This window comes from Crocuta crocuta, unplaced genomic scaffold (genome assembly GCF_008692635.1).
Source record: "Crocuta crocuta isolate KB4526 unplaced genomic scaffold, BGI_CrCroc_1.0 scaffold1664, whole genome shotgun sequence".
NCBI classification, from domain to species: Eukaryota; Metazoa; Chordata; class Mammalia; order Carnivora; family Hyaenidae; genus Crocuta; species Crocuta crocuta.
Window position 1 is genome coordinate 105,497 of NW_027530389.1, and position 23,072 is coordinate 128,568.

At 36.6% G+C, this 23,072-nt stretch overlaps 1 protein-coding gene across 1 annotated transcript in view; it reads right to left on the reverse strand.

Moving 5' to 3' along the window:
• LOC144233587 (complement factor H-like) overlaps nt 1-23,072 on the reverse strand; it is a 101,305-nt gene that overhangs the window by 54,665 nt on the left and 23,568 nt on the right. Inside the window, exons 4-7 of the mRNA XM_077766569.1 lie at nt 20,962-21,038; nt 19,259-19,450; nt 15,997-16,167; nt 8,154-8,327 (exon numbers count right to left, since the gene is read on the reverse strand). Coding sequence (XP_077622695.1) covers nt 8,154-8,327; nt 15,997-16,167; nt 19,259-19,450; nt 20,962-21,038 — 614 coding nt within the window. The remainder of the gene's footprint in view (nt 1-8,153; nt 8,328-15,996; nt 16,168-19,258; nt 19,451-20,961; nt 21,039-23,072) is intronic.

Here is a 23,072-nt window from a genome sequence, read left to right on the forward strand (position 1 = left end):
GACTTCAGCTCAGGTCATGATCTCGCCATTTCTGAGTTCGAGACTTGCGTCAGGCTCTATGCTGACAGCTCAGAGCCTGGAGCCTGCTTCAGATTCTGTGTCTCCCTCTCTCTGCCCCTCTCCTGCTCACACTCTGTTTCTCTCTCTCTCTCAAAAATAAACATTCAAAAAATTTTTATTAGAAAAGAAAAAAGAAAGGGGCAGGAAACTTCTTTGAAGAAATAATGATTGAAAATTTCCCTTTCCTGGGAAAGAAATAGACATATAGATCCAGGCAGCCTGTAGAGTTGCAAATATGATAAACTCAAAGAAATCCACACCAATGTGCGTTAGAGTTAAAATGTCAAAAGATAAAGATAGAGAATCTGAAAAGCAGCAAGAGAAAAACAACTTGGTACATACAGAGAAAAAAAGTTTTCCAGAAAAGCAAAAGCTAAAGAAGTTAATCTCTATGAGACCAGAATTCTGAGAACTGTTAACAGGAATTCTTTAAGTTAAGGTAAAAGGATGTTAATTAGTAACAGGAAAACATATAAATCTCATTTGTAAAGGTAAATATATAGTAAAATTCAGGATAATCTCATGTTGGAAAGGTGGTGGGTTAGTCAATGGTAAAGTTAATAAGAAGGTTAAAGAGGCAAAAGAAGTAAAAACAAGCATAACTACAATAGTTTCCTAAAGAATACACAAAACATGTAAATTGTTAAATTAAAACTATAAACATGGAGGGACTGAAAAGGTAGAGCATTACAACACAATGAAAGTTAGGTTCTTTTCAAATTAGAGTAGACTGTTATAAATATAAGTTGTTTTATGGAAGCCCTGTGGCAGTCACAAAGCAAAAACTTTTGGTAGATGCACAAAAATTAAAGTGAGAGGAATCTAGGCTTACTACTGCAGAAAATAAACCACGAAGGAATAGAGCAAGAGAAGAAGGAAGGACAAAAGGAATTACAAAAAATGGGAAACAACTAACAAAATGGCAATAAGTACACCCCTATCACTAATTACTTTAAATTTAAATGTACTAAATACTCTAATCAAAAGACACAGCATGAATGAATAGATTAAAAGAAAAAAGGATGTACCTATATGCTGCCTACAAGAGACTCAGTTCAGATATGAGGACACATAGACTTAAAGTGAAGGGATAGTAAAAGATATTCCAAGCAAATGAAAAACAAAATAGTGGCTCAGTCAGTTAAGCACCTGACCTTTAATTTTACTTCAGGTCATGATACACAGTTGTGAGATCAAGTTGCATGTCAGGATCCACACTAAGCATGGAGCCTGCTTACAATTCTCTCTCTCCCTTGCTCAAAAAAAAAAAAAAAAAAAAAAAAAAAAAAAAAAAAAAAACAATATACNAAAAAAAAAAAAAAAAGAGAACAAAACAAAAGCTTATACTTTTGTATATACTTATACTTTTGTATAAGTATACTGATATACCTATATCAGACAAATAGATTTTAACACAAAAACTAATAAAAGACAAAGATGGGCATTACATAAGGGGTTCATCCCATTAGATGATGTAATACCTGTAAATTTTAAGCAGCCAACATAAGAGCACCTAAAATATAAAGCAAATCTTAAGAGATATAAAGGGAAAATAGACAGTAATATAATAATACTCCCACGTTCATCAATGGGTAGATCATCCAGGAGAAAATCAATAAGGAGACATTGACGTTGTGATACATTAGACCATATGTATTTAATAGACATACACAGAACATCCATCTAAAACTAACAGAATACACCATATTATCAAGCACACATGAAACCTTCTTTAGGACATTCATATGTTGTACCACAAAACAAGTCTTAATAATACTAGGAAGATTGAAATCATATCAAAGAGCTTTTCTGAGAACAATGGGATGAAACTAATACATCAATTGTAAAAATAAAACTGGGAAATCCACAAATACATGGAGATTAAACATGCTACTGAACAATGAATAGGTTAAATTAAAAAAAAAAAGATCAAAACTACCAAGAGACAAATGAAAATGGAAATACAACATACCAAAACTTATGAAATGAAGCAAAAGCAGATTTCATAGTACATGCTTATATCAAGAAGCAAGAAACCTCAAATGAACCAATTTCACGTCTCAAGGAGCTAGAAAATGAAGAACAAAGCCTAAAGTTAATAGAAGGCAGGAAATGACAAAGATTAGAGTGGAAATAAATGAGATAAAGACTTAAAAAATAGAAAATATCAATACAAATACCAATAGGAAAGATCAATAACACTAAAAAAGAATTTTGAAAAGATAAACAAAATTGACAAGCCATTAACTAGATTCACCAGAAAAAAAGAGAGAAAAGTCAGATATGTGGGTGTACATATACACACTGATGTACAACTGATACCAGAGAAATATGAAGGCCATAAGAGACTACTATGAACAATTATACAGCAATAAATTGGACAACACAGAAGAGAGGGATAAAATCCTAGAAACATATGGTCTACTAAGACTGAATCATGAAGAAACAGAACATCTGAAAAGACTGACTACTAGTCAGGAGATTAAATCAGTAATCAAAAACGTTGCAACAAACAAAAGTCTAAGACCAAATGGCTTCACTGGTTATTTCTATCAAACATTTAAAGACGGATTGATGCCAATCCTTTTCTACCTCTTCCAAAATACAGAAGCGGGGTGAATACTTCCAAACTCGTTTTATGAGGCCAGCATTACCCTGATACCAAAAACTTGAGAAAAACATCACCATGAGAAAAGAAAATTACAGGCCAATACCTAAAAGGCTTAGGTGCAAAAATCTTCAACAAAACATTAGCAAACTGAATTCAACAATACATTAAAAGGATGATACCCTTTAATCAAGTAGGACTCGTTCCAGGGATGCAAGGATGGTTCAACATCCACAAATCAGTGTGATAAACCACATTAATAAAATGAGGGATTAAAAAAAAAAAATCACATGATCATCTCAATAGATGTACAAAAAGCATTTGATAAATTCAACATCTTTTATGATGAAACTCTCACCATAGTGGATGTAGAGGGAACCGTACCTCAATGTGATAAAGCCTAAATATGACCAGTCCACACCAACTTTACACTCAATAATGAAGATCAGGACCAAGATAAAAATGCCCACTCTCACCATTTCTATTCAACAACTTGGTACTGGAAGTCCTAGTTAGAGTACTTAGGAAAAGAAAGAAAAGGCATCCATTCAGAAAGGAAGAAGTAAAATTATCACTATTTTCAGATATTATATACAGAAAACCGTAAAAATTCCATAAAACTCCTTTGAATTAATAAATTAATTCTGTAAAGATGTAGGATACAAAATCAATGTACAAATATCTGGTGTGTTTCTATACATTAATAATAAACTATCAAAAAAGGAAATTAAGAATACAGTCCCATTTACAATAGCATCATACAAATAAAATATCCAGGAATAAATCGATCCAATAAGGTGAAAGATCTGTATCCTGAAGACTCTAGACAATGATGAAATAAATGAAAGACACAAATAAATGAAAGATAGTCTATTTTTATGAATTGGAAGAGTTAATATTGTTAGAATCTTCATACCACTCAAAGCAATCTAGAGATTCAGTGCAATTCCTATCAAAATTCTAAAGGCATTTTCCACAGAAATAGAACAAACAATCCTAAAATGAGTTTGTAATCACAAAAGAATCCAAATAGTCAAAGAAATCCTGAGAAAGAAGAACAAAGCTAGAGGCATCATGCTTCTTGATTTCAAACTATATTACAAAGTTACAGTAATTAAAACAGTATAGTATTGGCATCCAAGCAGACACATAGCTCAACAGAACAGAATAGAAAGCCTAGAAATAAACTCATGCATTCAAGGCCTGATAGTTTATGACAAAGAAGCCAATAATGTGCAGTGAGGAGAAAACAGTCTTTTCAATAGATGGCGTTGAGGAAACTGGACAACCACACAAAAAAGAATGAACTGGGACCGCTAATCTATACCATACATGAAAACTAACACAAAATGGATGAAAGACCTGAAAACACAAAACTCCTAGGGGAAAACATAGGGAATAAGCTCCTTGACATTGATCTTGGCAATTATTTTTTAGAATTGACACCAAAAGCAAAGGCGACACAGGCAAAACTAAACAAGTGGGACTGCATTAAGTCAACTACTTCTGCACAGTCAAGGAAACCATCAACAAACCGAAAAGGCAGCCTAAAGAGTGGGAGGAAATATTTGCAAATCATATATCTGATAAGAGGAAACATCTAAAATATATATATATATTTTTTTATTTAATATAGTTTTTTTTTTTACAAATAGTTTATTGTCAAATTAGTTTCCATATAACACTCAGTGCTCATCCCCACAAGTGTCCTCCTCCATGCCCATCCTCCCCTCCCCCCCACCTCCATCAGNTTTAGCTATTGTGGAGAGTGCTGCTATGAACACTAAAATATATTTTAAAAACTCATATAATTCAATAACAACAACAGCAAAACACCAACCTGAGTAAAACATGAGCAGACGATCTGGAAAGACATTTTTCTAGAGAAGAAACACAGATGACCAAAAAGCACATGAAAGCACATGAAAAAGCACAAAAAGCACATGCTCAGCTTAACTTATCATCAGAGAAATTAAAACCAAAACCACAATAAGACTTTACTTCATACTTGTTTACATGGCTTCATCAAAAAGAAAATAAAATAACAAGTGTTGCATGGATGTGGAGAAAAGGGAACATTGCTGCACTGTTGGTGGGAATGTGGATTGGTGCAACCACTATGAGAACAGTATGGAGGTTTCTCATATAATTAGTAGAACTACCCTATGATCCAGCAATTCTACTTCTGGGTATATATCTGAAGGAAAAGAAAACACTAACTCAAAAAGATATATGTACCTTATCTTCACTGCAGCATTATTTACAATAGCCAAAATGTGGAAGCAATCTAAGTGTTTGTTACTAGAGGAGTGCATAAGTAAACTAAGGTTATTATTCAGCCAATAAAAGAAGGAAATGTTGCCATTTGTGATGACATGGATGGACTTTGAAGGCACTATGCTAAGTAAAATAAGTCATACAGAGAAAAACAAATACTACATGAGTTATGTTTGGAATCTAAAAATACCAAACTCTTAGATAAAGAGAACGGAGTGGTGGTTGCTAGAGGCAAGGCATGAAGAGCAGGAGAAATGAGTAAAGACAGGTCAAAAGGTACAAACTACCAGTAATAAAATAATAAAACGATGGGGATGTAAGGCACAGACAGCATAGTGACTAGAGTTATTAATACTAAACTGTATATTCCGAAGTTGCTAAGAGAGTAGATCTTAAAGGTACTTCTCACAAGGAAAAAAACGTAATGATGTGGTAACAGATTTAACTATAATTGTTTGAAATCACTCCACAATATATAAAAACATCAACTCATGTTGCACACTTAAAACTAATATAATGTTATGTGTCAATTAGATCTCAATCATTCAATCAATCAATATTATTATTATTGTTTTACACGTTGAAGTCTGCTTTATATTGATGATAGGGTCTTCTTTAAGGGTCATTTGATTTGAAAATTCATTTTGGAGCTATGCCTAGAATTAGTATGGAGGCCACTGGTCTATTATTTATATCATAGTGTATTCATATATTATCCACTTTAAGTGTAGTACACCTTCCCAACAAACTATGATGTCTAAAGAAAAGGAATACAATTATGGAGACAGAAAACACTTGGAAAAGGGCAAAGGAAACATCCCCAGAAATAAAACACAGTACCCTGTTGAACTGTTACATGGAATGGTTTTAGAAAATTCCACAGTGTGTTTTTTTCCCTTCAAAAAGTAGAGCCTAATTCTCCTCCCCTTGAGTATGCAGGACTTAGAGACTCACTTCTAAAGTCTAGATAGGCTAAAGTAACAGTATGTGACTAGTTTGTAAATGGTATGGAAGCTTTCACCTCTCTATCAGATCACAAGCTCTGGAGAAAGTTAGCTGCCATTTATGTAGCCTATGGAGATTTCCAGGTGGTAAGTACTGAAGCCTCCTGCCAAAAGCCTTATGAGTCAGCCATCATGGAGGCAGATCCTCCAGCCCTGCCGAGCCATCAGGTGACTGTAGCCTAGGTCAACATCCTGACTGCAACACAAGAAGTGTCTGACTCAGAACTAGCTAGCTAAGCCACTGCCAAATTCCTGACCCATAGAAACTCCGAGATGATAAAGGTTAGTTGTTTGAAGCCAATATATTTTGGGGGAAATCTGTTACACAGAAATAAAGAACTAATATATTAGGTATTAGATGACTAGTCTTGCCAAATGTTTTATTTATTTATATTATACCAGCTTTATTCATAATTGGTAGAACTCAGAAACAACCAAGATGTCCACCAGTAGATGAGTACATGAAGAAACTGTGATACATCCAGGCAATGGACTATCATTTACAGCCAAAAGAAATGGGCTCTCATACCATGAAAAGACTTGGAGGAATCATCAATGTGTATTTCTCAGTATAAAAAACCAATCTGAAAAGGCTACATGATGCATGAGCCCCACTATATGACATTCTATTTGTGGAGACTGTGCAAAGAGAGGAATCAGTAGGTGAAGCACAGAGGATTTTTAGGGCAGTGAAAACCTCTGTATGATCCCATAATGATGGCCATATGTCATTATACTCTAAGGTAAACTACTCACTTTGGGTAATATGATGGATGAATCCAGACTCATCAATGTAAAAACGTACCTTTTGGGGTGGGAGGATGTTGATAAATGGAGAAGGTATGCATGTGTGGCAACACTGAGTGTATAGGAAGTTTCTGTAACTTCCTGTCAGTTTTGCTGTAAACCTAAAATTGCTTTAGGTAAATTGTTTGCTTGTTTCAAGTTTTTATTTAAATTCCAGTTTGTTCACATTTACTGTCATAGTTTTGAGAGTAGGATTTAGTGATTGATTCTTCACTTACATGTATCACCCAGTGGTAATCACCACATGTGCCCTCTTTAATACCCATCACTTATTTAACCCACCCTTCTCCCCTCCCCTCACCTCCAGCAACCCTCAGTTTGTTCTCTATAGTTACATGTCTCTTTTATGTTTTGCCTCTATTTCCCCCCATGTTCATCTGTTTCATTTCTTAAATTCCACATATGAGTGAAATCTTATGGTATTTGTCTTTCTCTAGCTGACTTATTTCACTTAGCATAATATATTCTGGTTCCATCCATGTCACTGCAAATGGCAAGATTTCATTCTTTTTGATAGATGAGGAATATTCCAGTGCAAATATATACCACAAGTTCTTTATTCATTCATCAGCTGATGGACATTTGGGCTTTCCATACTTTGGTTATTGTTGATAATGCTGCTATAAACATTGGGGTGCATGTATCCCTTTGAATCACTATTTTTGTATCCTTTAGGCAAATACCTAGTAGTATAATTGCTTGACTTTTTGAGGAACCTCCATACTGTTTCCCAAAGTGGCTGTACCAGTTTCATTTCCCACCAACAACATAAGAGGGTTATCCTTTCTCTTTAGCCTCACCAACATCTGTTGTTTCCTGTGTTGTTATTTTTAGTCATTTTGACAGGTGTGAGGTGATATGTCATTGTAGTTTTGATTTGTATTTCCTGATGATGTGTGATATTGATCATCTTTTCATGTGTGTTAGCCATCTGGATGTCTTTTTTGGAGAAATGTATAAAGAACTTCTCAAACTTAACACACAAAAAAACAAATAATCCAGTTAAGAAATGGGTAGAGGACATGAATAGACATTTTCCAAAGAAGACTTCCAGATGGCTAACAGACACATGAAAAGACGATCAACAACACTCGCCTGAGGGAAATACAAATCAAATGTTTTAGTTCAGATATTATAATTACATTAGAGAAATTTATATCCATAAACACTTATTTAACATTAAATAGCAAAAACTAGCTTTTCATTGTCAAAAATGTGGTTTAGATTGTGCTCAGAATTGTCTACTTTGAAAAAAAAAAGAATGTCTCTGTAGCCTCTGCTTTACATACACAGTAAGGCAAATATTTGGATTTATTGTGTACCCATTTTTGTTGTTGTTGTTTAAGAGACAATAATTTAAGAATTTAGAAGTAGGTCAAGATATGAATGGAACTTACTAGTACATCCTGGCGAAGGTATCCAGCCTGTACTAGTACATGTTGCCTTATTTCCTCGGGTTGAAGGATTAAAACCATTTTTACAATTATATGCGATTTCATCTCCACTTCTGTATGTGATGCCTTTGGGTGTATAGTCACCATTTTGAATATGAGGAGAAGCACATATGATTTCTGGGGAAAAAAAAGAATATATAGATGTTGAAATCACTACTCATTAAAATAATCAAGTACATTAAAATATAGAAAGTGGATATTATTTTTTTGTCCCTACGATAGCATAAAATCAGATTAAAATGAGTATAGTCTTATATCCTTCCCATCATATCACTCATGTCCCACCACTATATCTTTCATCTGATATATTTGTGCCCCCTGGACTCTTGAATCCCCTTTCTTCAAAGTCATCACATATATCATAATATTCTATATGTGGCAATAAACTCACGACATATCACTTCAACTCCTCTTTCCAACTATTCTTTAACTGCCTTGGCATCTGTGGTTCTCATAGGGACTGTTTGCAAATGGTGGTCCAAGTCTCTTCCTTCCAGACACTTAGTAGGAGTGTATATCCTAGTAGGAGTGTATATTCCTGCCAAGAATTAGACATGGTCCTCTGATTTACATAGGTGAAGGAAATGAGTATAAACTAACATGTTTCCCTTTAGGGAGGAAGTTTTAAAAAGCTATTGTGTGACTTTTTATGTTCTTTTTTCCATAGCTGCAAGGATTAAGGACAGCCATGGAAAGGTGATGCCTCTATCCCTTGGTTCTTACAGCTAGTATAATGAACAGAGTTTCTTTAGACCTACACTGGAAGTAAGCACAAATAGGAAATAAAGTTTAATTTATTAGGCTATTGAAATCCTGGAATACATTTTTATTAGTATAACAGAATAACCTAGTCCAGGATTTGGAGAAAACCTTTTATGTAAAGAACCAGATGAAAGGTCTCTGTCCCAGCTACTCAGCACAAACACAGCCCTAAAAGATATGTAGACAAATGAGCATGGCTGTATTCCAATAAAACTTTGTTTACACAAAGGGCACAGGTTGGATTTGATTTTCAGACTATAATGTGCTCTCTCATGACCTACTCATCTTAATTTATAAAGCTCTTTCTCAGTTCTTTCCATCAACTTTGCTATATCTCACCAATGGATCAGTTTGCAATATTCCTTGTATAACAAAATATCATACCTTTAAACTATTGTAGAAATGTTACATAATGATTTATATTAGTGCCATGGTAGATACTCAGCAATGCCTGAAATCCATTTATTCTATAGGATTTATTCTAAATCCTATTCCATTTACCAAAGTAAGTGATTCATGGTCTCATCATTTTACTCAAAAGCCATCTAACACAATAGCTCTGTCATCAACAAATAAATTCTTGCATTCACACATAAAAAATATCAGACTACCAGCTGTGGGTTCCCTAGATTTCTTACTAACATGTCCTTAACTTTGACTACATCTGTTTGAAATTAGCCTTTCCCATACTCTTTGATGATGAGGGGCTTTTTTCATTTTCAAGTTAGCTTTTCAAAACTTTAATTCTTCCGAAGACCACGAACCATTGTATATTTCCTCCCTCTCTCATTTTGTCTACTATTCTCTCTTAAATGGATATGCAAGCTTCTCCAATTTTAAATTCCTTCTCTCATCCCTTTCTCCACGGTTGTTAATATACTATAATTCTCTCCACAATCAAGATCCTTCAAATATCATCTTATAAATAATATCTTCAGTTTTCAACCTCCCACTTATTCTTCAACCTACAGCTATCTGGCTTCTGACATCTTCAACACGCTGGTGGTATTAAGACAAAGTCACCAATGTCCTCCAAATTCTAAATCCAAAATCTCTGTGAATTGCACATATCACATTGACTGGTATTATATACTATGGGCTCCTTAACTATTTATTGAACTGAATAGATAAAAACCTTCTGTAATACTTGACACCGTTGATCACTGACTTATTGACATTTTCCAATGCCCTACATTCTTATGTTTTCCTCCTTCTTATTTTTGTCTGAAAATAAAATAATAGAATTTTGTCCTATTTTATTTTATTTATTTTATTTATAGCTGCCCTCCTTCCTCTACTCTAATTTTAGGGCCTGTCTACTTTTCAGACCTCATCTCCTACCACTGTCTTACTTACTCTCTAAACTACCAACACAATAGCCTTCTGTCTGGTCTTCACACATGCCGGACTTATTCATATCATTTGCACTTTTTATTCCTTATTTCTTGAATGATGCTCCTCTAGATCTTCCTGGTGACTCTTATCACCACCTCAGAAATATCTTCCCTGAAGACCCAACAAGTATTGTAAGAATGAATATCTATGCTCTACAGTTCATTCTACATGAGTATTTGACCTTGATTTTGTTGTTTTCTTTTTCACATTCATTCTGTGAATCAAGGCACTACCATGATAAAAAGCTACCAACATTATGCTAATAACTCTTCAGTGTGATCCAAATCCACATATCCAACTGAAGCTTCACACTAGACAGGTCCATGTGAATAACTCAAAGGCATATCCAACTAACTATACGCCAACCAAACCTTTTCTCAATATATGCTTTTCCTCCTGTGTTCAACACTTTAAGTTGTGACACAAAATCTCATGATATGAGCCTGGAAATTTACCTCACCTTCCCTCCTCCCTGTCACTTCAATATTCATTCACACAGCACATTCCATAATCATATAATTATTGGTTATACATCTCTTCCTCTTCACACCATGCTTACACTGTGTACATCCAACTCCTAGAGGTTTTGTCATAATCTTTTAATTGGTCTTAAATTTGTACTTCATTCCTCCAGAATAAGCTTTAATAAGGCTCTAAGTATAAATATGATAATATACTTTTATTAGCAATGATCAGAAAGAATACAATATATGACCACCTAATCACAAATCTTAAGTATGTCTACACTGCTTGATTTTAATTGACACTACCCACAGATGAGCCTTAAATGTGTTCATTTACTTTTATTTTTTCTCCTCACTTTATTCTGCTCTATCATATTTCCATAGGCCTATTGCAGCACAGTTTATTATATCTTAACTTTTACTTCATAGTGTGGCTTAACTTTATTTTATTTTTTATTTTTATTTTTTAAAAATTTTTAATGTTTTATTTATTGTTGAGAGCAAGAGAGACAGAGCATGAGCAGGGGAGGGGCAGAGAGAGAGGGAGACACAGAATCTGAAACAGGCTTCAGGCTTCGAGCTAACAGCACAGAGCTCTATGTGGGGCTCGAACTCACGAACTGTGAGATCATGACCTGAGCCAAATTCGGACACTTAACCGACTGAGCCACCCAGGTACACCTTAACTTAATTTTAAAGTCAAAAGCTACACTATACAAAAACAAGAGTTTTACTAAGAGACCAACCAAAACATATTTGGAGAATCTGTTAAGTAATTTTAAATAAATCTGTAATAATAATTTTGTTAAAATAATTAAAATAGAAGAACTTCTGGTGATTACTTTTGAGCACTGGACATAAATTCACTGATAAATTGTAATTCCCTACTTTCATAATTCCCATTAAAATAAATGATGCTATTAAAACATTGCCAGGGCATGTGCCTCTATCCAAAACAGTACTGGAGAATGTCTGGATGTGTGGGGGTCACATTTTTTTCTACTGTTAGATACCACCAGTAAGCATCTGAAATAAGAAAAAAAATTTATGATAGAATTCTATGTTGTTCATCATTGGAAAATCTGACTTGTACAAAGAACAGATAGATTTGGATCAAAAGTGGCTTTTATTTAGCAGGTCTTGGTACTTTAACTATTCTTATAAATGACTTGTTGTCAGAGACTGTTTCTTATTAGATGCACCTTTATTTGAAGGTGATGTGCAAAGTTTTGACAAATCACCTTCAAATAAAACCCCTGAGGGGTGCCTGGGTGGTTCAGTGGGTTAAGTGTCCAACACTTTATTTCAGCTCAGGTCATGAGCTCATGGTTCATGAGACTGAGCCCCACATTGGGCTCCATGCTGACAGTGTGAAGACTCCTTGGGATTCTCTCTTTCCTTTCTCTCTTCCCCTAACTCCAGTCATGCTCTCTCTCAAAATGAGTTACATTAAAAAAAAACCCCAAACACTTGACACATACAAATCATAATCCAAATGAAAGAAAGTTTAAGTATTTTATCCTAGGTTATTTTATTTTAATTTTATTATTTGGTTCCAAGTTTATGATAGATTTGGAGAAAGCAAGAACTATAGATTTGGAATTCATCATTACCAGCAGGTAGATCCTTCTATTGTCCTAGGAAAATAAGGAGAAGCATCTGTGATATATTAGCTGAGGTACAGTGGAGAGTTCCTTTTACTTTTAAACTTATTTTTAAATGTTCATTTATTCATTTTGAGAGAGATTGCACACATAGGGAGGGGCACAGAGAGAGAGGGAGACAGCAGGCTCCATGCTGTCAGTGCAGAGTCTGATGCAGGGCTCAAACTCTAGAACCAAACTGTGAGATCACAACCGGAGCCAAAATCAAGAATGGTATTCTTAACTGACTGAACCAACCAGGTGCCCCTGGATTTCCTTTTAATAAAAGGCATCTCCATATCCAGTTAATGTAAAACACATTTCAATAAAATTAAGCACTGTTATAAAAGAGAGTACATGTGTATCTAATTTGGGGTGAACCTCTATTTATGTTGATCTTTAGTAAACTGTTTTTGAAAGAGAGTATCCAGTCTTAGTGCACCTCAATCCTGGAATCTCTCTCCCCAAAGAAAGGATCCCAAGACATATAGTCATGGATTTTGAGTTATACTTGTGACTAAGAAAATGAAAAAAAATTCTAAAATGTTTTATAAACGTGGGATCTTTAGTGTGTGTGTGTGTGTGTGTGTGTGTGTGAGAGAGAGAGAGAGAGAGAGAGAGAGAGAGAGAGTATGTATGTGGTATATATGAGTCAAGTTTCAAGAGAAGTAAGCCTAGGAATTGTAGCAACACATACAGGAAAAACAGATTTCCCACTATTAAAACAAATATGTGCTAAGCAAGAGTTTTAAGCAGGTAGCTACAAGACCAAGAAAAAGAATTCACTAGACAACTTCTATGTAGCAGTCACGCTTTCCTGAGTCCTATGTCAAAGTAAAATTGAATTCAGATTCTGATGTCTTATTTTGAAGTAAATTTCATTGAAACCTGGAATGATGATTTATTCTAATGTTCACTGAAACCTGCAGTGATTTATTCTCATGTTTTACAGGACAAAGGGCCTGATTTAAATAAACGGTTTATAAGTTATATTTTGATAACTGGACGGATAATTTAACTACCTAAATATTTAAGTAGGGCTCTGGAAGTAACACATATGGCAAAAGTTAATGCCAGAGGACTTGTGCACCCACTTTCTTTGCATAGGAGCCACCAATGCCATGAAGACAAACAGCTGGACTCCACACACCATCAGCTGATCACAGGTCTAACGTGGTGATCACTGTCTTGTGCTCATTAACCTTTTTCTAAAATATTTTCTTAACAAGCCTGAAAGTGGAGGTAACTCAGTTGTAGGAGGATATATTTTCCAAGGAGCTACTTGGGGCCTCAACCCCAAATGTTTTTGTGGGAGGTGGGGCGCCTGGCTGGCTCAGTCAGTAGAGCATGTGACTCTTGACCTCAGATTTAGAAGTTCAATCCCTCAGTTGGGTATAGAGATTCCTTTAAAGAAAAAGGTCAAGAATTTTTAATTTTTTTTTCATGTTTGTTTATTTTTAAGAGAGAGAGAGAGAGATGGAGACAGAGCATGAGTGGGGGAGGGGCAGAGAGAGACAGGGAGACACAGAATGTGAAGCAGGCTCCAGGCTCTGAGCTGTAAGCAGAGCTAGACGCCAGGCTCGAACTCACGAACCACAAGATCATGACCTGAAGTCAGGTATTTAACCGACTGAGCCATCCAGGTGCTCCCAACCAAAAAAAATTTTTAAAAAAGAACAAAATCACTCAAAATCTAACTCTAGGTTTTGTAAGAGAGGATCATTAAAGAAGGTTCATACATGTAATTATGAATATGATTAAAAGTTCAGAGAGCTCTTAAGAACTCAATTCTTCTCACCATCTTCCTACCCACCCTGGGCTACAGTATTGTATCTATGTTATCCTTTTTTTTTTTTTCTAATCTTAAAGGGAAGTTTTTACTTTTTTTTTTTTTACAAATAATTTATTGTCAAGTTGGTTTCCATATAACACCCAGTGCTCATCCCCACAAGTGCCCTCCTCCCTGTCCATCCCCCCCCACACTCATCAATCCTCAGTTTGTTCTAAGCATTCAAGAGTCTCTCATGGTTTGCCTCTCTCCCTCTCCCCCACTATGCCCCCTTCCTTTCCCCCATAGTCCTCCGTTAAGTTCCTCCTAATCCTCCTATACGTGCAAACATATGGTAGCTGTCCTTCTCTGCCTGACTTATTTTGCTCAGCATTAACACCCTCAAGGTCCATCCATGTTGCTACACATGGCCAGATTTTATTCTTTCTCATTGCCATGTAGTATTCCATCGTATAGATAAACCATCTATGAGAAGCCCTCAGCTAACATCATCCTCAACGGGGAAAAACTGAGAGCTTTCCCCCTGAGACCAGGAACATGACAGGGTTGTCCACTCTCACCACTGCTGTTTAACACAGTGCTGGAAGTCTAGCATCAGCCATCAGACAACACAAGGAAATAAAAGGTATCAGAATTGGCAAAGAAGAAGTCAAACTTTCCCTTTTTGCAGATGACATGAATCTCTACATAGAAAACCCGACAGACTCCACCAGAAGCCTACTAGAACTGATTCAAGAATTCAGCAAAGTTGTAGGGTACAAAATCAATGTACAGAAATTGGTTGCATTTTTATACACCAATAATGAAGCAACAGAAAGAGAAGTCAAGAAACTGATCCCAGTCACAATTGCACAGATACTTAGGTATAAGTCACCCTTTTAAAAGGCCGCTTAACCTCTGATTCACGCATGATGGCACTTGTAACTTGTTTCACTCACTGCTGCAGCCCTCATCAGAAGTTAACTCATTCTTTTCCATAAATGTTTGTAAACATCTCAACACAGCTGTTACCATGATATAGTTGTATCTTCTTGCTATTCTTCTAATAATATGATTTCTTAACTCTTTACATTTTTGCATCTGGGCCATGATAGTTTGAAACCATCTCTTTTAAAATGAGGGAGGCCAAGTAGAACACAATATTACAGACATAACTTTTCATGGGCACGAAGCACAGTTGAGATGGATTCTAGATCTGCACAACACCCCTTCATTAGGAAGCCTGAAAGAGTTTGGTGGGTTTTGTTTTTGTTTTTTCCGCATCATTATCACTGCTGATTCGTATTAGGCCTGTGGTTAATGAAATCTCCAGTTACTTTCACTTAATTCCATTGTTAACTGAGGGTTTCCTCATATGGTATTCATCTCATTTATGTCGCAAAGCTAAATGCTAGGCTTTAGAAGAGCTATCTGTTTGAGAAGTACTCATGCCTGGGAAGCCTGTTATTGCCCTGGCTCTGCTCTAGACTTGCTTTTTGACCACAGACCAACTACTTAATGAACTACTGAACTCCTCTGTTCCTTTTATGTCTATCTTCATTGTGAGAGAATTATACTAAAATTAATTTTGCACACATAAAGCATTAAGTATATTGTCTTTACAATAGTTGGTCCCTGTAAACATTAATACTTCATTGTGAGAAGAAATAAACTGCTTAACTGTGAGGAATATATAAATGAAAAGAATTGATAAAACATACAACAAAATATATAGAAAAGAAAGATAACATTACCTTTACATGAAGGACTTGGAGTCCATCCCAGTGCAGTGCATATAGCATCTCCTTTATTACTGTATTCATAACCCTTTTGACATGTATATTGAAATCGTTCATTTTCCTTGTAAGTTTTCTTCGGAGATGCAGCACTTCCATTTGGAATTTCTGGCTTTTGGCAGGAAATTTCTAAATATAAGGGATCAAATTCCAAAATGTCTGTTATATATTAAAGGGCCATGTCTAAGACATAGTTATACTAAAGATACAAGTTTTGTTTCTTTTAGGTACATCAGGCCAGCAAATAAAAGTTCTATTTTGATTTGAACGCTTGAATAATTTATCTGTTGTCCTTAATTTTGATTTTTGAAAGAAGGTAAAATTCTGATTAAACTTATGTTGCTAGGGGTGCCTGGGTGGCTCAGTTGCTTCAGCAACTGGCTCTTGATTTTGGCTCAGGTTATGATCTCATGGTTCCTGGGATTGAACCCCATCTGTGGCTCCCCGCTGGCAGTGTAGACCTGCGTGGGATTCTTTCTCCCTCTTTCTCTGTCCCTCCCCTACTCATACTTTCTCTCCCTCTCTTTCTTTCAAAAATAGATAAGCAAATAAATGAAAATTATGTTGCCAATTTTATTTGGTTTCAAGATAAATTAGTCCTCTTCAAGTAAATAGTGGCCAGTAAATGTTCATCAAGTGTATATATAAAATTGAGTATAGATCAGGCTTATTGTGATAAATATTTTCACTGAATGACTTCCAAAATTACCTATTTTCTAGTTAATTGATAACAGAGTAAGAATTGCCAAAACACTTTATCAAGAAAGTTAACTTATTGTCATTATATCCCTGAAAAATAACTGACTTTCTGCTTTTGCGGCTTCACCATCCACCCAAATTTTCTCTCTCAAAACAATAAATCTGTCCATCATTTTTGCCCCCTTCTTCTCTCAAACATTCTCCCCTGGGATTACAGCAACAATAACTAATTTCCCAGATCCCATTCTCCCACCTCTGTAATCTATTTTCCTGCTTGTAACTTAATGACCTTTTCTCTTATGCTATCATTGCTCCATTGAAGGATTCCACTGAAATTCTCCATCGATTCCCAATTCAGTCTGAATAGAAGCCAAATTGTTCAGCATGATATGGAGCACCTTAGAACCTTGTACTGGCCTATCTTCAATCCATCACTGACTCTCTCCTTCTTGCGTCCTACACAAGGGCCCCTGAGGGCATGGAACAGGGGAGCTTCAGGCTCATGGAAGCCTCACTGCGTTTGTACCTCCTCTCCCTGCACTTCTCGTGACTGATAATGCTTTTCCCCTCCTCAACTTCATTGGAAAAAGTTTCATTTTTTCTTCAAAATGTATCTTATGCATTAGTCATTCCAGTAAGGTTTCATTAACCACAGAAATTTAGTTTTTTTCCAAAGCTTATTTATTTTGAGAGAAAGAGAGGAGATCCCAAGCAGGCTCAACGGTGGACCTGGAGCTGGATGCCAGGCTGGATCCCATGACTGGGAGATCACAAATGCAGCCAATATCAAGAGTCTGATGCCCAACTGACTGAGCGACCCAGGTGCTCAGAAATGTAGTTTTAAGGAGGAAACCCCATCATTGAACCCCCAGAGTATTTTCTGTGCTGAAGATGACCATTACTAACTTGAAGAACTAGTTTTGTTAGAGAGTTATTAAGAAGAAAAATGCGGGGCACCTGGGTGGCTCAGTTGGTTAAATGTCTGACTTCGCCTTAGGTCATGATCCCACGGTTCATGGATTCAAGCCCCACATCAGGCTCTGTGCTGACAGTCTGCTCAGAGCCTGGAGCCTGCTTCAGATTCTGTGTCTCCCTCTTTCTCTGATTCTCCCCTACTCATGCTGTCTCTCACTCTCTCTCTCAGAAATAAATAAAACATTTAAAAAAAAAAAGAAAAATGCTTTTCTCAGCAGTTCATTATAGGATAGACTAGACTAGGGGTGTCTGGGTGGCTCAGTCAGTTAAGCGTCCGACTTCAGGTCAGGTCATTATCTCCCGGTTCGTGGGTTTGAGCCCCACGTTGGGCTCTTTGCTGACAGCTAGCTCAGAGCCTGGAGACTCCTTCTGATTCTGTATCTCCCTCTCTCTCTGACTCTCCCCTGCTCATGCTGTCTCTCTCTCAAAAATAAGTAAAACATAAAAAAATTTTTAAAAAAATGATAGTCTAGACTAAGAAAATGTGAATTTTAGATATTGTTAAAAAAATGAATATGGCAGAAACATCTGCCAAACAAGTATTGGTAAAAGGAAGTATGGCACTTTAAGTAAATTGACCAAAATGTTTCATTATAAAAGGCCAAATCATCAGACTGGTAATGATCCACTGGTTAGCAATATTATAACTAAAGGAATCTTGACTTACAGCTTACTATAGGGCTTAAAAAAAATTTTTTTTTTAATAGTTTATTTATGTTTTGAGAGAGAGAGAGAGAGAGTGACAGAGCATGAGCAGTGGAGGGGCAGAGAGTGAGAGAGATTGGGAGACAAAGAATCTGAAACAGGCTCCAGGCTTTGGGCGGGCAGCAAAGAACCCGATGTGGGGCTCGAACCCACAAACTGCAAGATAATGACCTGAGCCAAAGTTAGACACCCAATCGACTGAGCCACTCAGGCGCCCCTATAGGGCTTTTATAAAAGGCAAATTTTATTTTGCGAATTCAATTCAGTTCTGCAATATTCATCTAAACTCACAGTGCAAATGTAAAATAGGACCCCAATCTAGACGTGTTATTCAAGAACAGAATGTCATCATGATGTATCAGTGAAAATAAATAATGTTTTTTTACTTTTCAAAATAAAAGAAAGCCTGTTCTGTAGGACAATATTAAAGCTTTCAGCAGAAATGGTTACTATTCTATTTGAGCATGGACGCCAATTACAATTTAATTATCACTAAGACCATGGAATTTGGTTTCAGATAACCTAGGTTTGAATCTTAACTCTGCTGTTATGCCATCATAACCTTGTCGTGAGATAGATTTAACTGTTTTGCCCCACAATTTCCTCAATTATAAAATAGAGGTGAAAGGAGTGCATAAATCACAGCCATTTTGAAGGTAAAATGGAATGACACATGTAATGAACTTAGGTCAATTACTGACAAGTAGTAATTGACAAATAAATGTTATGCACTAGTGTTATTAGTATAATTAGTATTATGCTATGCACAATATTTAAAAGTGCATATTTTCATGAGAAAAACTACGATTGTCCAATCCCATGAACAGTAAGTGTATCTTACCCATACATTTCGGGATTTCTCCACTCCACGCACCATTTGTTGAGCAATGTATTTCTGCAGGCCCAACAAGCATGAAGCCTGAGTCGCACGCAAACCGTACCACTTGTCCAAAAGTGTATTCCTGGTCTAGTTCCAACGCACTACTGGTAAATCTCCCGTTCTCTGGATGTGTCACTGGCAAACACTTAACAACTGAAAAGAAATAAATACAACTTTTTCTAACAGATTTTGACAATTTTATTATGAAACATATGTATGCATACACTTAAAGGTATAAAATCATCAGCAAGTTAAGACTGGAGAAAATTACTACATTTTTTTAAAGCAGCACTTCATAAGCCTGTTTATTGGCTACGAAGGCTTATATAAAAACAACAATAAGCTTATCTGATGATTTTCTATGAGAGTGGACAAAGAAAAAATATTTCTTTGAATATCAGTTTACATTTCTGTAGTAACAAACACGTGTTTCTTAAATAATTAAAAAATACACAGCTTGGGATAATTACATAAAAATTTTCACTTAAGCCCCAGGATAATATAACATTGTATTCCTAAAAGGTACAAAAGTAACCTTTCTGATTCTATTTATTTCAATAGATAAATAGTCCTTAATTTTCCTTCTTCTCCACAACAGTGCTCAAAATAATTTGAATACTCCCTTTGGTATTACTTAATATTTCCTAGTATCTTTTAGGTTATGGCATTTAAACTTTATTTTATAGTAGAACCATCCAGGATGCTCATTAAGATGGAAATTCTATGGCTATCTCCCTGCCCTATTACCTGAGATATTGATTTAGTAGGTTTTTAGTAACATAAAATTTCAGCTTTAAAGAAGCACCTCAGGTGATTTCAGTGTAGATGTTCCTTAAAACATTTAGATCTTTCCTCTCTTTTCCATAAATTCTCTTCTTTAGGTAACAGGACTTTTGAGTGATTACATTCCCATCCCCTTCCTTCTCCTGCTCCTCCTTCCTCCTCCCTCCCCCTCCTCATCCTCCTCCCTCCCTCTCCCTTTTCCTCCTCACCTCCCTCCTTCCCTCTCCCTCTCCCTCTCTACTTACTTTTCACCACAGAACTAGGAAAGACTATTCTGACTCATCTCTTTTATTTTCATGATGACTAGCGAGACTGGGATTACTAGCCCAAAATTTGGAAAGAGGATCTAAATTTTCTTATTCTGACTTGACTTTATGGATCAGTAAGAAAAGCAGAGCTCCTCCTTATTGCTTTCTTCTTTTCAGGAAGACTAAGACCACAGGAAAATCTCCATTGCCATGCAAAAGGGGAGATGTCTAAATCTTGTTCTCCATTTCAGCTGTTTTTGACAATCATCTCTGCATTCGGGTGAGTATTGGCTGAGTATGTTTTCATTAGTAAAGGTGAAATTCTGATACTTATGCTATTTCTCATGCTTAGAATTGAAAAGGAAAGGAAAATAGGTTTTATAGATTTCCTAATTTCTAATACTTTGAATATATTACATCAGATGAAACTATTCCTATTTGGTTAATGAAACACAAAATAGTGTAGTAGTAAAAAGCTTAGCTATCCATTCTATACTATATTAGAAGCCATAAAAATACTTAGAATCAAAAATATGTAATTATAAACTTTAAGGATATTTTAATGTAAGATCTCTCAAAAATATTAGATATTTAAAATATATGAAGACATTTATAAACCAATTTTACATATACCTTCACATATAGGAATATCATTGGTCCATCCATCAGGTTCACACTCACGGAAATTGATCCTACCTAGCATCTGATACCTAAAAACCAAAACAACAGAGTGATGAGCTAATGTCCATTTATAAGCAATTTTAAGTTTGATACATTCTGAACGTCCAGGAACTCCATTTCAGAGAAAATTAACGGCATATACATTTCCTTCCTCCTTCTCTTCCTTCCTTCCTACTTCTTTCTCCTCTATCGTCTCTCCCTTCCCTCCTTCTTTTGCTTTCCTTTCTTTCTATTCTTTCTCTTTCTTATTCTTAAATTTCTTTCTTTCTTTTTTATTTAACTTGTTGGGTTTTTTTTAAAATCTATATTAGATGAAGAAGTTTTTTAAGTTTATTTATTTATTTTGAGAGAGAGAGAGCAGGAGTAAGGGATGGGCAGAGGGAGACAAAGAGAGAATCCCTAGCAGGCACTACATTGTCAAGACAGAGCCCAATGTGGGCCTCAATCTCATGAACTGTAAGATCATGACCTGAGCCAAAATCAAGAGTGGGACACTTAATCTAAGCCACCCAAGTGCTGCTTTCTATTGTTCTTAAACTTCTTTATTACTTAAGAAAGGCTCTTGGAGAGAGTTGACATGATAGAGAAGTAGGGAGTCCCAAAGTTCCCTTGTCTCTCAAACACAGCAGTATTTAGGCCAGAAGAGTTGGAATTTCAGGAATCCGGGCTACAGAGCAACAGAAACATCTCCAGGAGCCCATGGGGACAACTTGGTGGGTCATAAGTGCATGATTGAAAATGGGAGAGATAAAATGGATGGCCGTCGTAGGCACAGAGAGGAGGGATCTGCTTCTGTGGAGAAACAAAAGGAAGAGAAAGAGAGGCTGTGGAAGTATAGGATTGTATTTGGACAAGAGAAAAACCACAGACAGGGCAACAGAATAAACAGAGAAAAAAACAATTTCTAGCTCATTCCAGCATTGTAGAGCTTCCTCTGGACTGGGGCCTGCTGCTCCATACATATGCTTGGGGAGGAGGGGAGCTAGCCCTGGACTTGGTGGCATGCTGAGAGGTGCAGATGGAGAGAGCAGTCCCCTCCCTGAGGGCCGTGAGAAGAAGGCAGCTCCAAGGACCTAAGACCCTGCAGGCACCCACTAGCCAGAGGCCCTATGTTGGCTGACAGGCTGGAGTGGCACTACCCCAGAACTGGGACTCCAGGGTAGGATCTTTAAGACATTAGGGATGTCTTGGGAGTGCCTGGGAGGCGCAGGAGACTGGAGCGAGACAAACTGGCCTGCTCGCACCTGCACAGCACTGTGAGGACAGCCTGAACAGAGTGGTTTGGGACACTTGGTCTGGAGAGGGGAGACTGGGGTGTCACCATTTTTCTCCCCATTACCAGCAAGGTGGGGATTCAGGGAACAATGGCCCACAGTGGAGGCGGGTTTCAGGGAACAATGGCCCACAGTGGAGGCGGGTTTCAGGGAACAATGGCCCACAGTGGAGGCGGGAACTGCCTACAACAAACCACAGCCCTCTGTGCCTGGTAACTGTGTATCTAACAGAGCAAGATGGACACTGACCAAACCAAACAGCTCCTCCACCAGACCAGTGCAGCCACTGGCACCATCAGATATTGGTCCAGTGGTTTTGCATTTTCTGAACTGATTCTTGTTCAATTCCTATTTCATATATATGTATATATTTTTTCCCTTCCTCTCATTTCTTCCCTTCTCTTCTGGTTATTTTGCTTGTTGGTTTATTTAAGCAGATATTTTTAATCTATTCCTTTTCACAACTCCTCTGTATCTCCTTCCTCTTTATTTTCCTCTCCCTCTCTAGAGTAAGCCATGTGATTCTCTGATTCTCTACCTGGTCAATTTTTTTTTTCCTTTCCCCTGACCCTGTCATTTCTTTCTTTATATGGGATAAGGCTTCTTTCACCACCACCCCGTATTTAAATTTTTTTCCAGGTTACTTCAATGAACATATCAAAGCACACCTGGTAGAAGGTCCAAACTACCACTATAAGGAAGGACATACAGCAACCACAAGAGAAAGTATGCAACACACTCCAAAAATACCTCCTGAAAGGCCAGGCCCTAGACAGTGTATGACCCCTT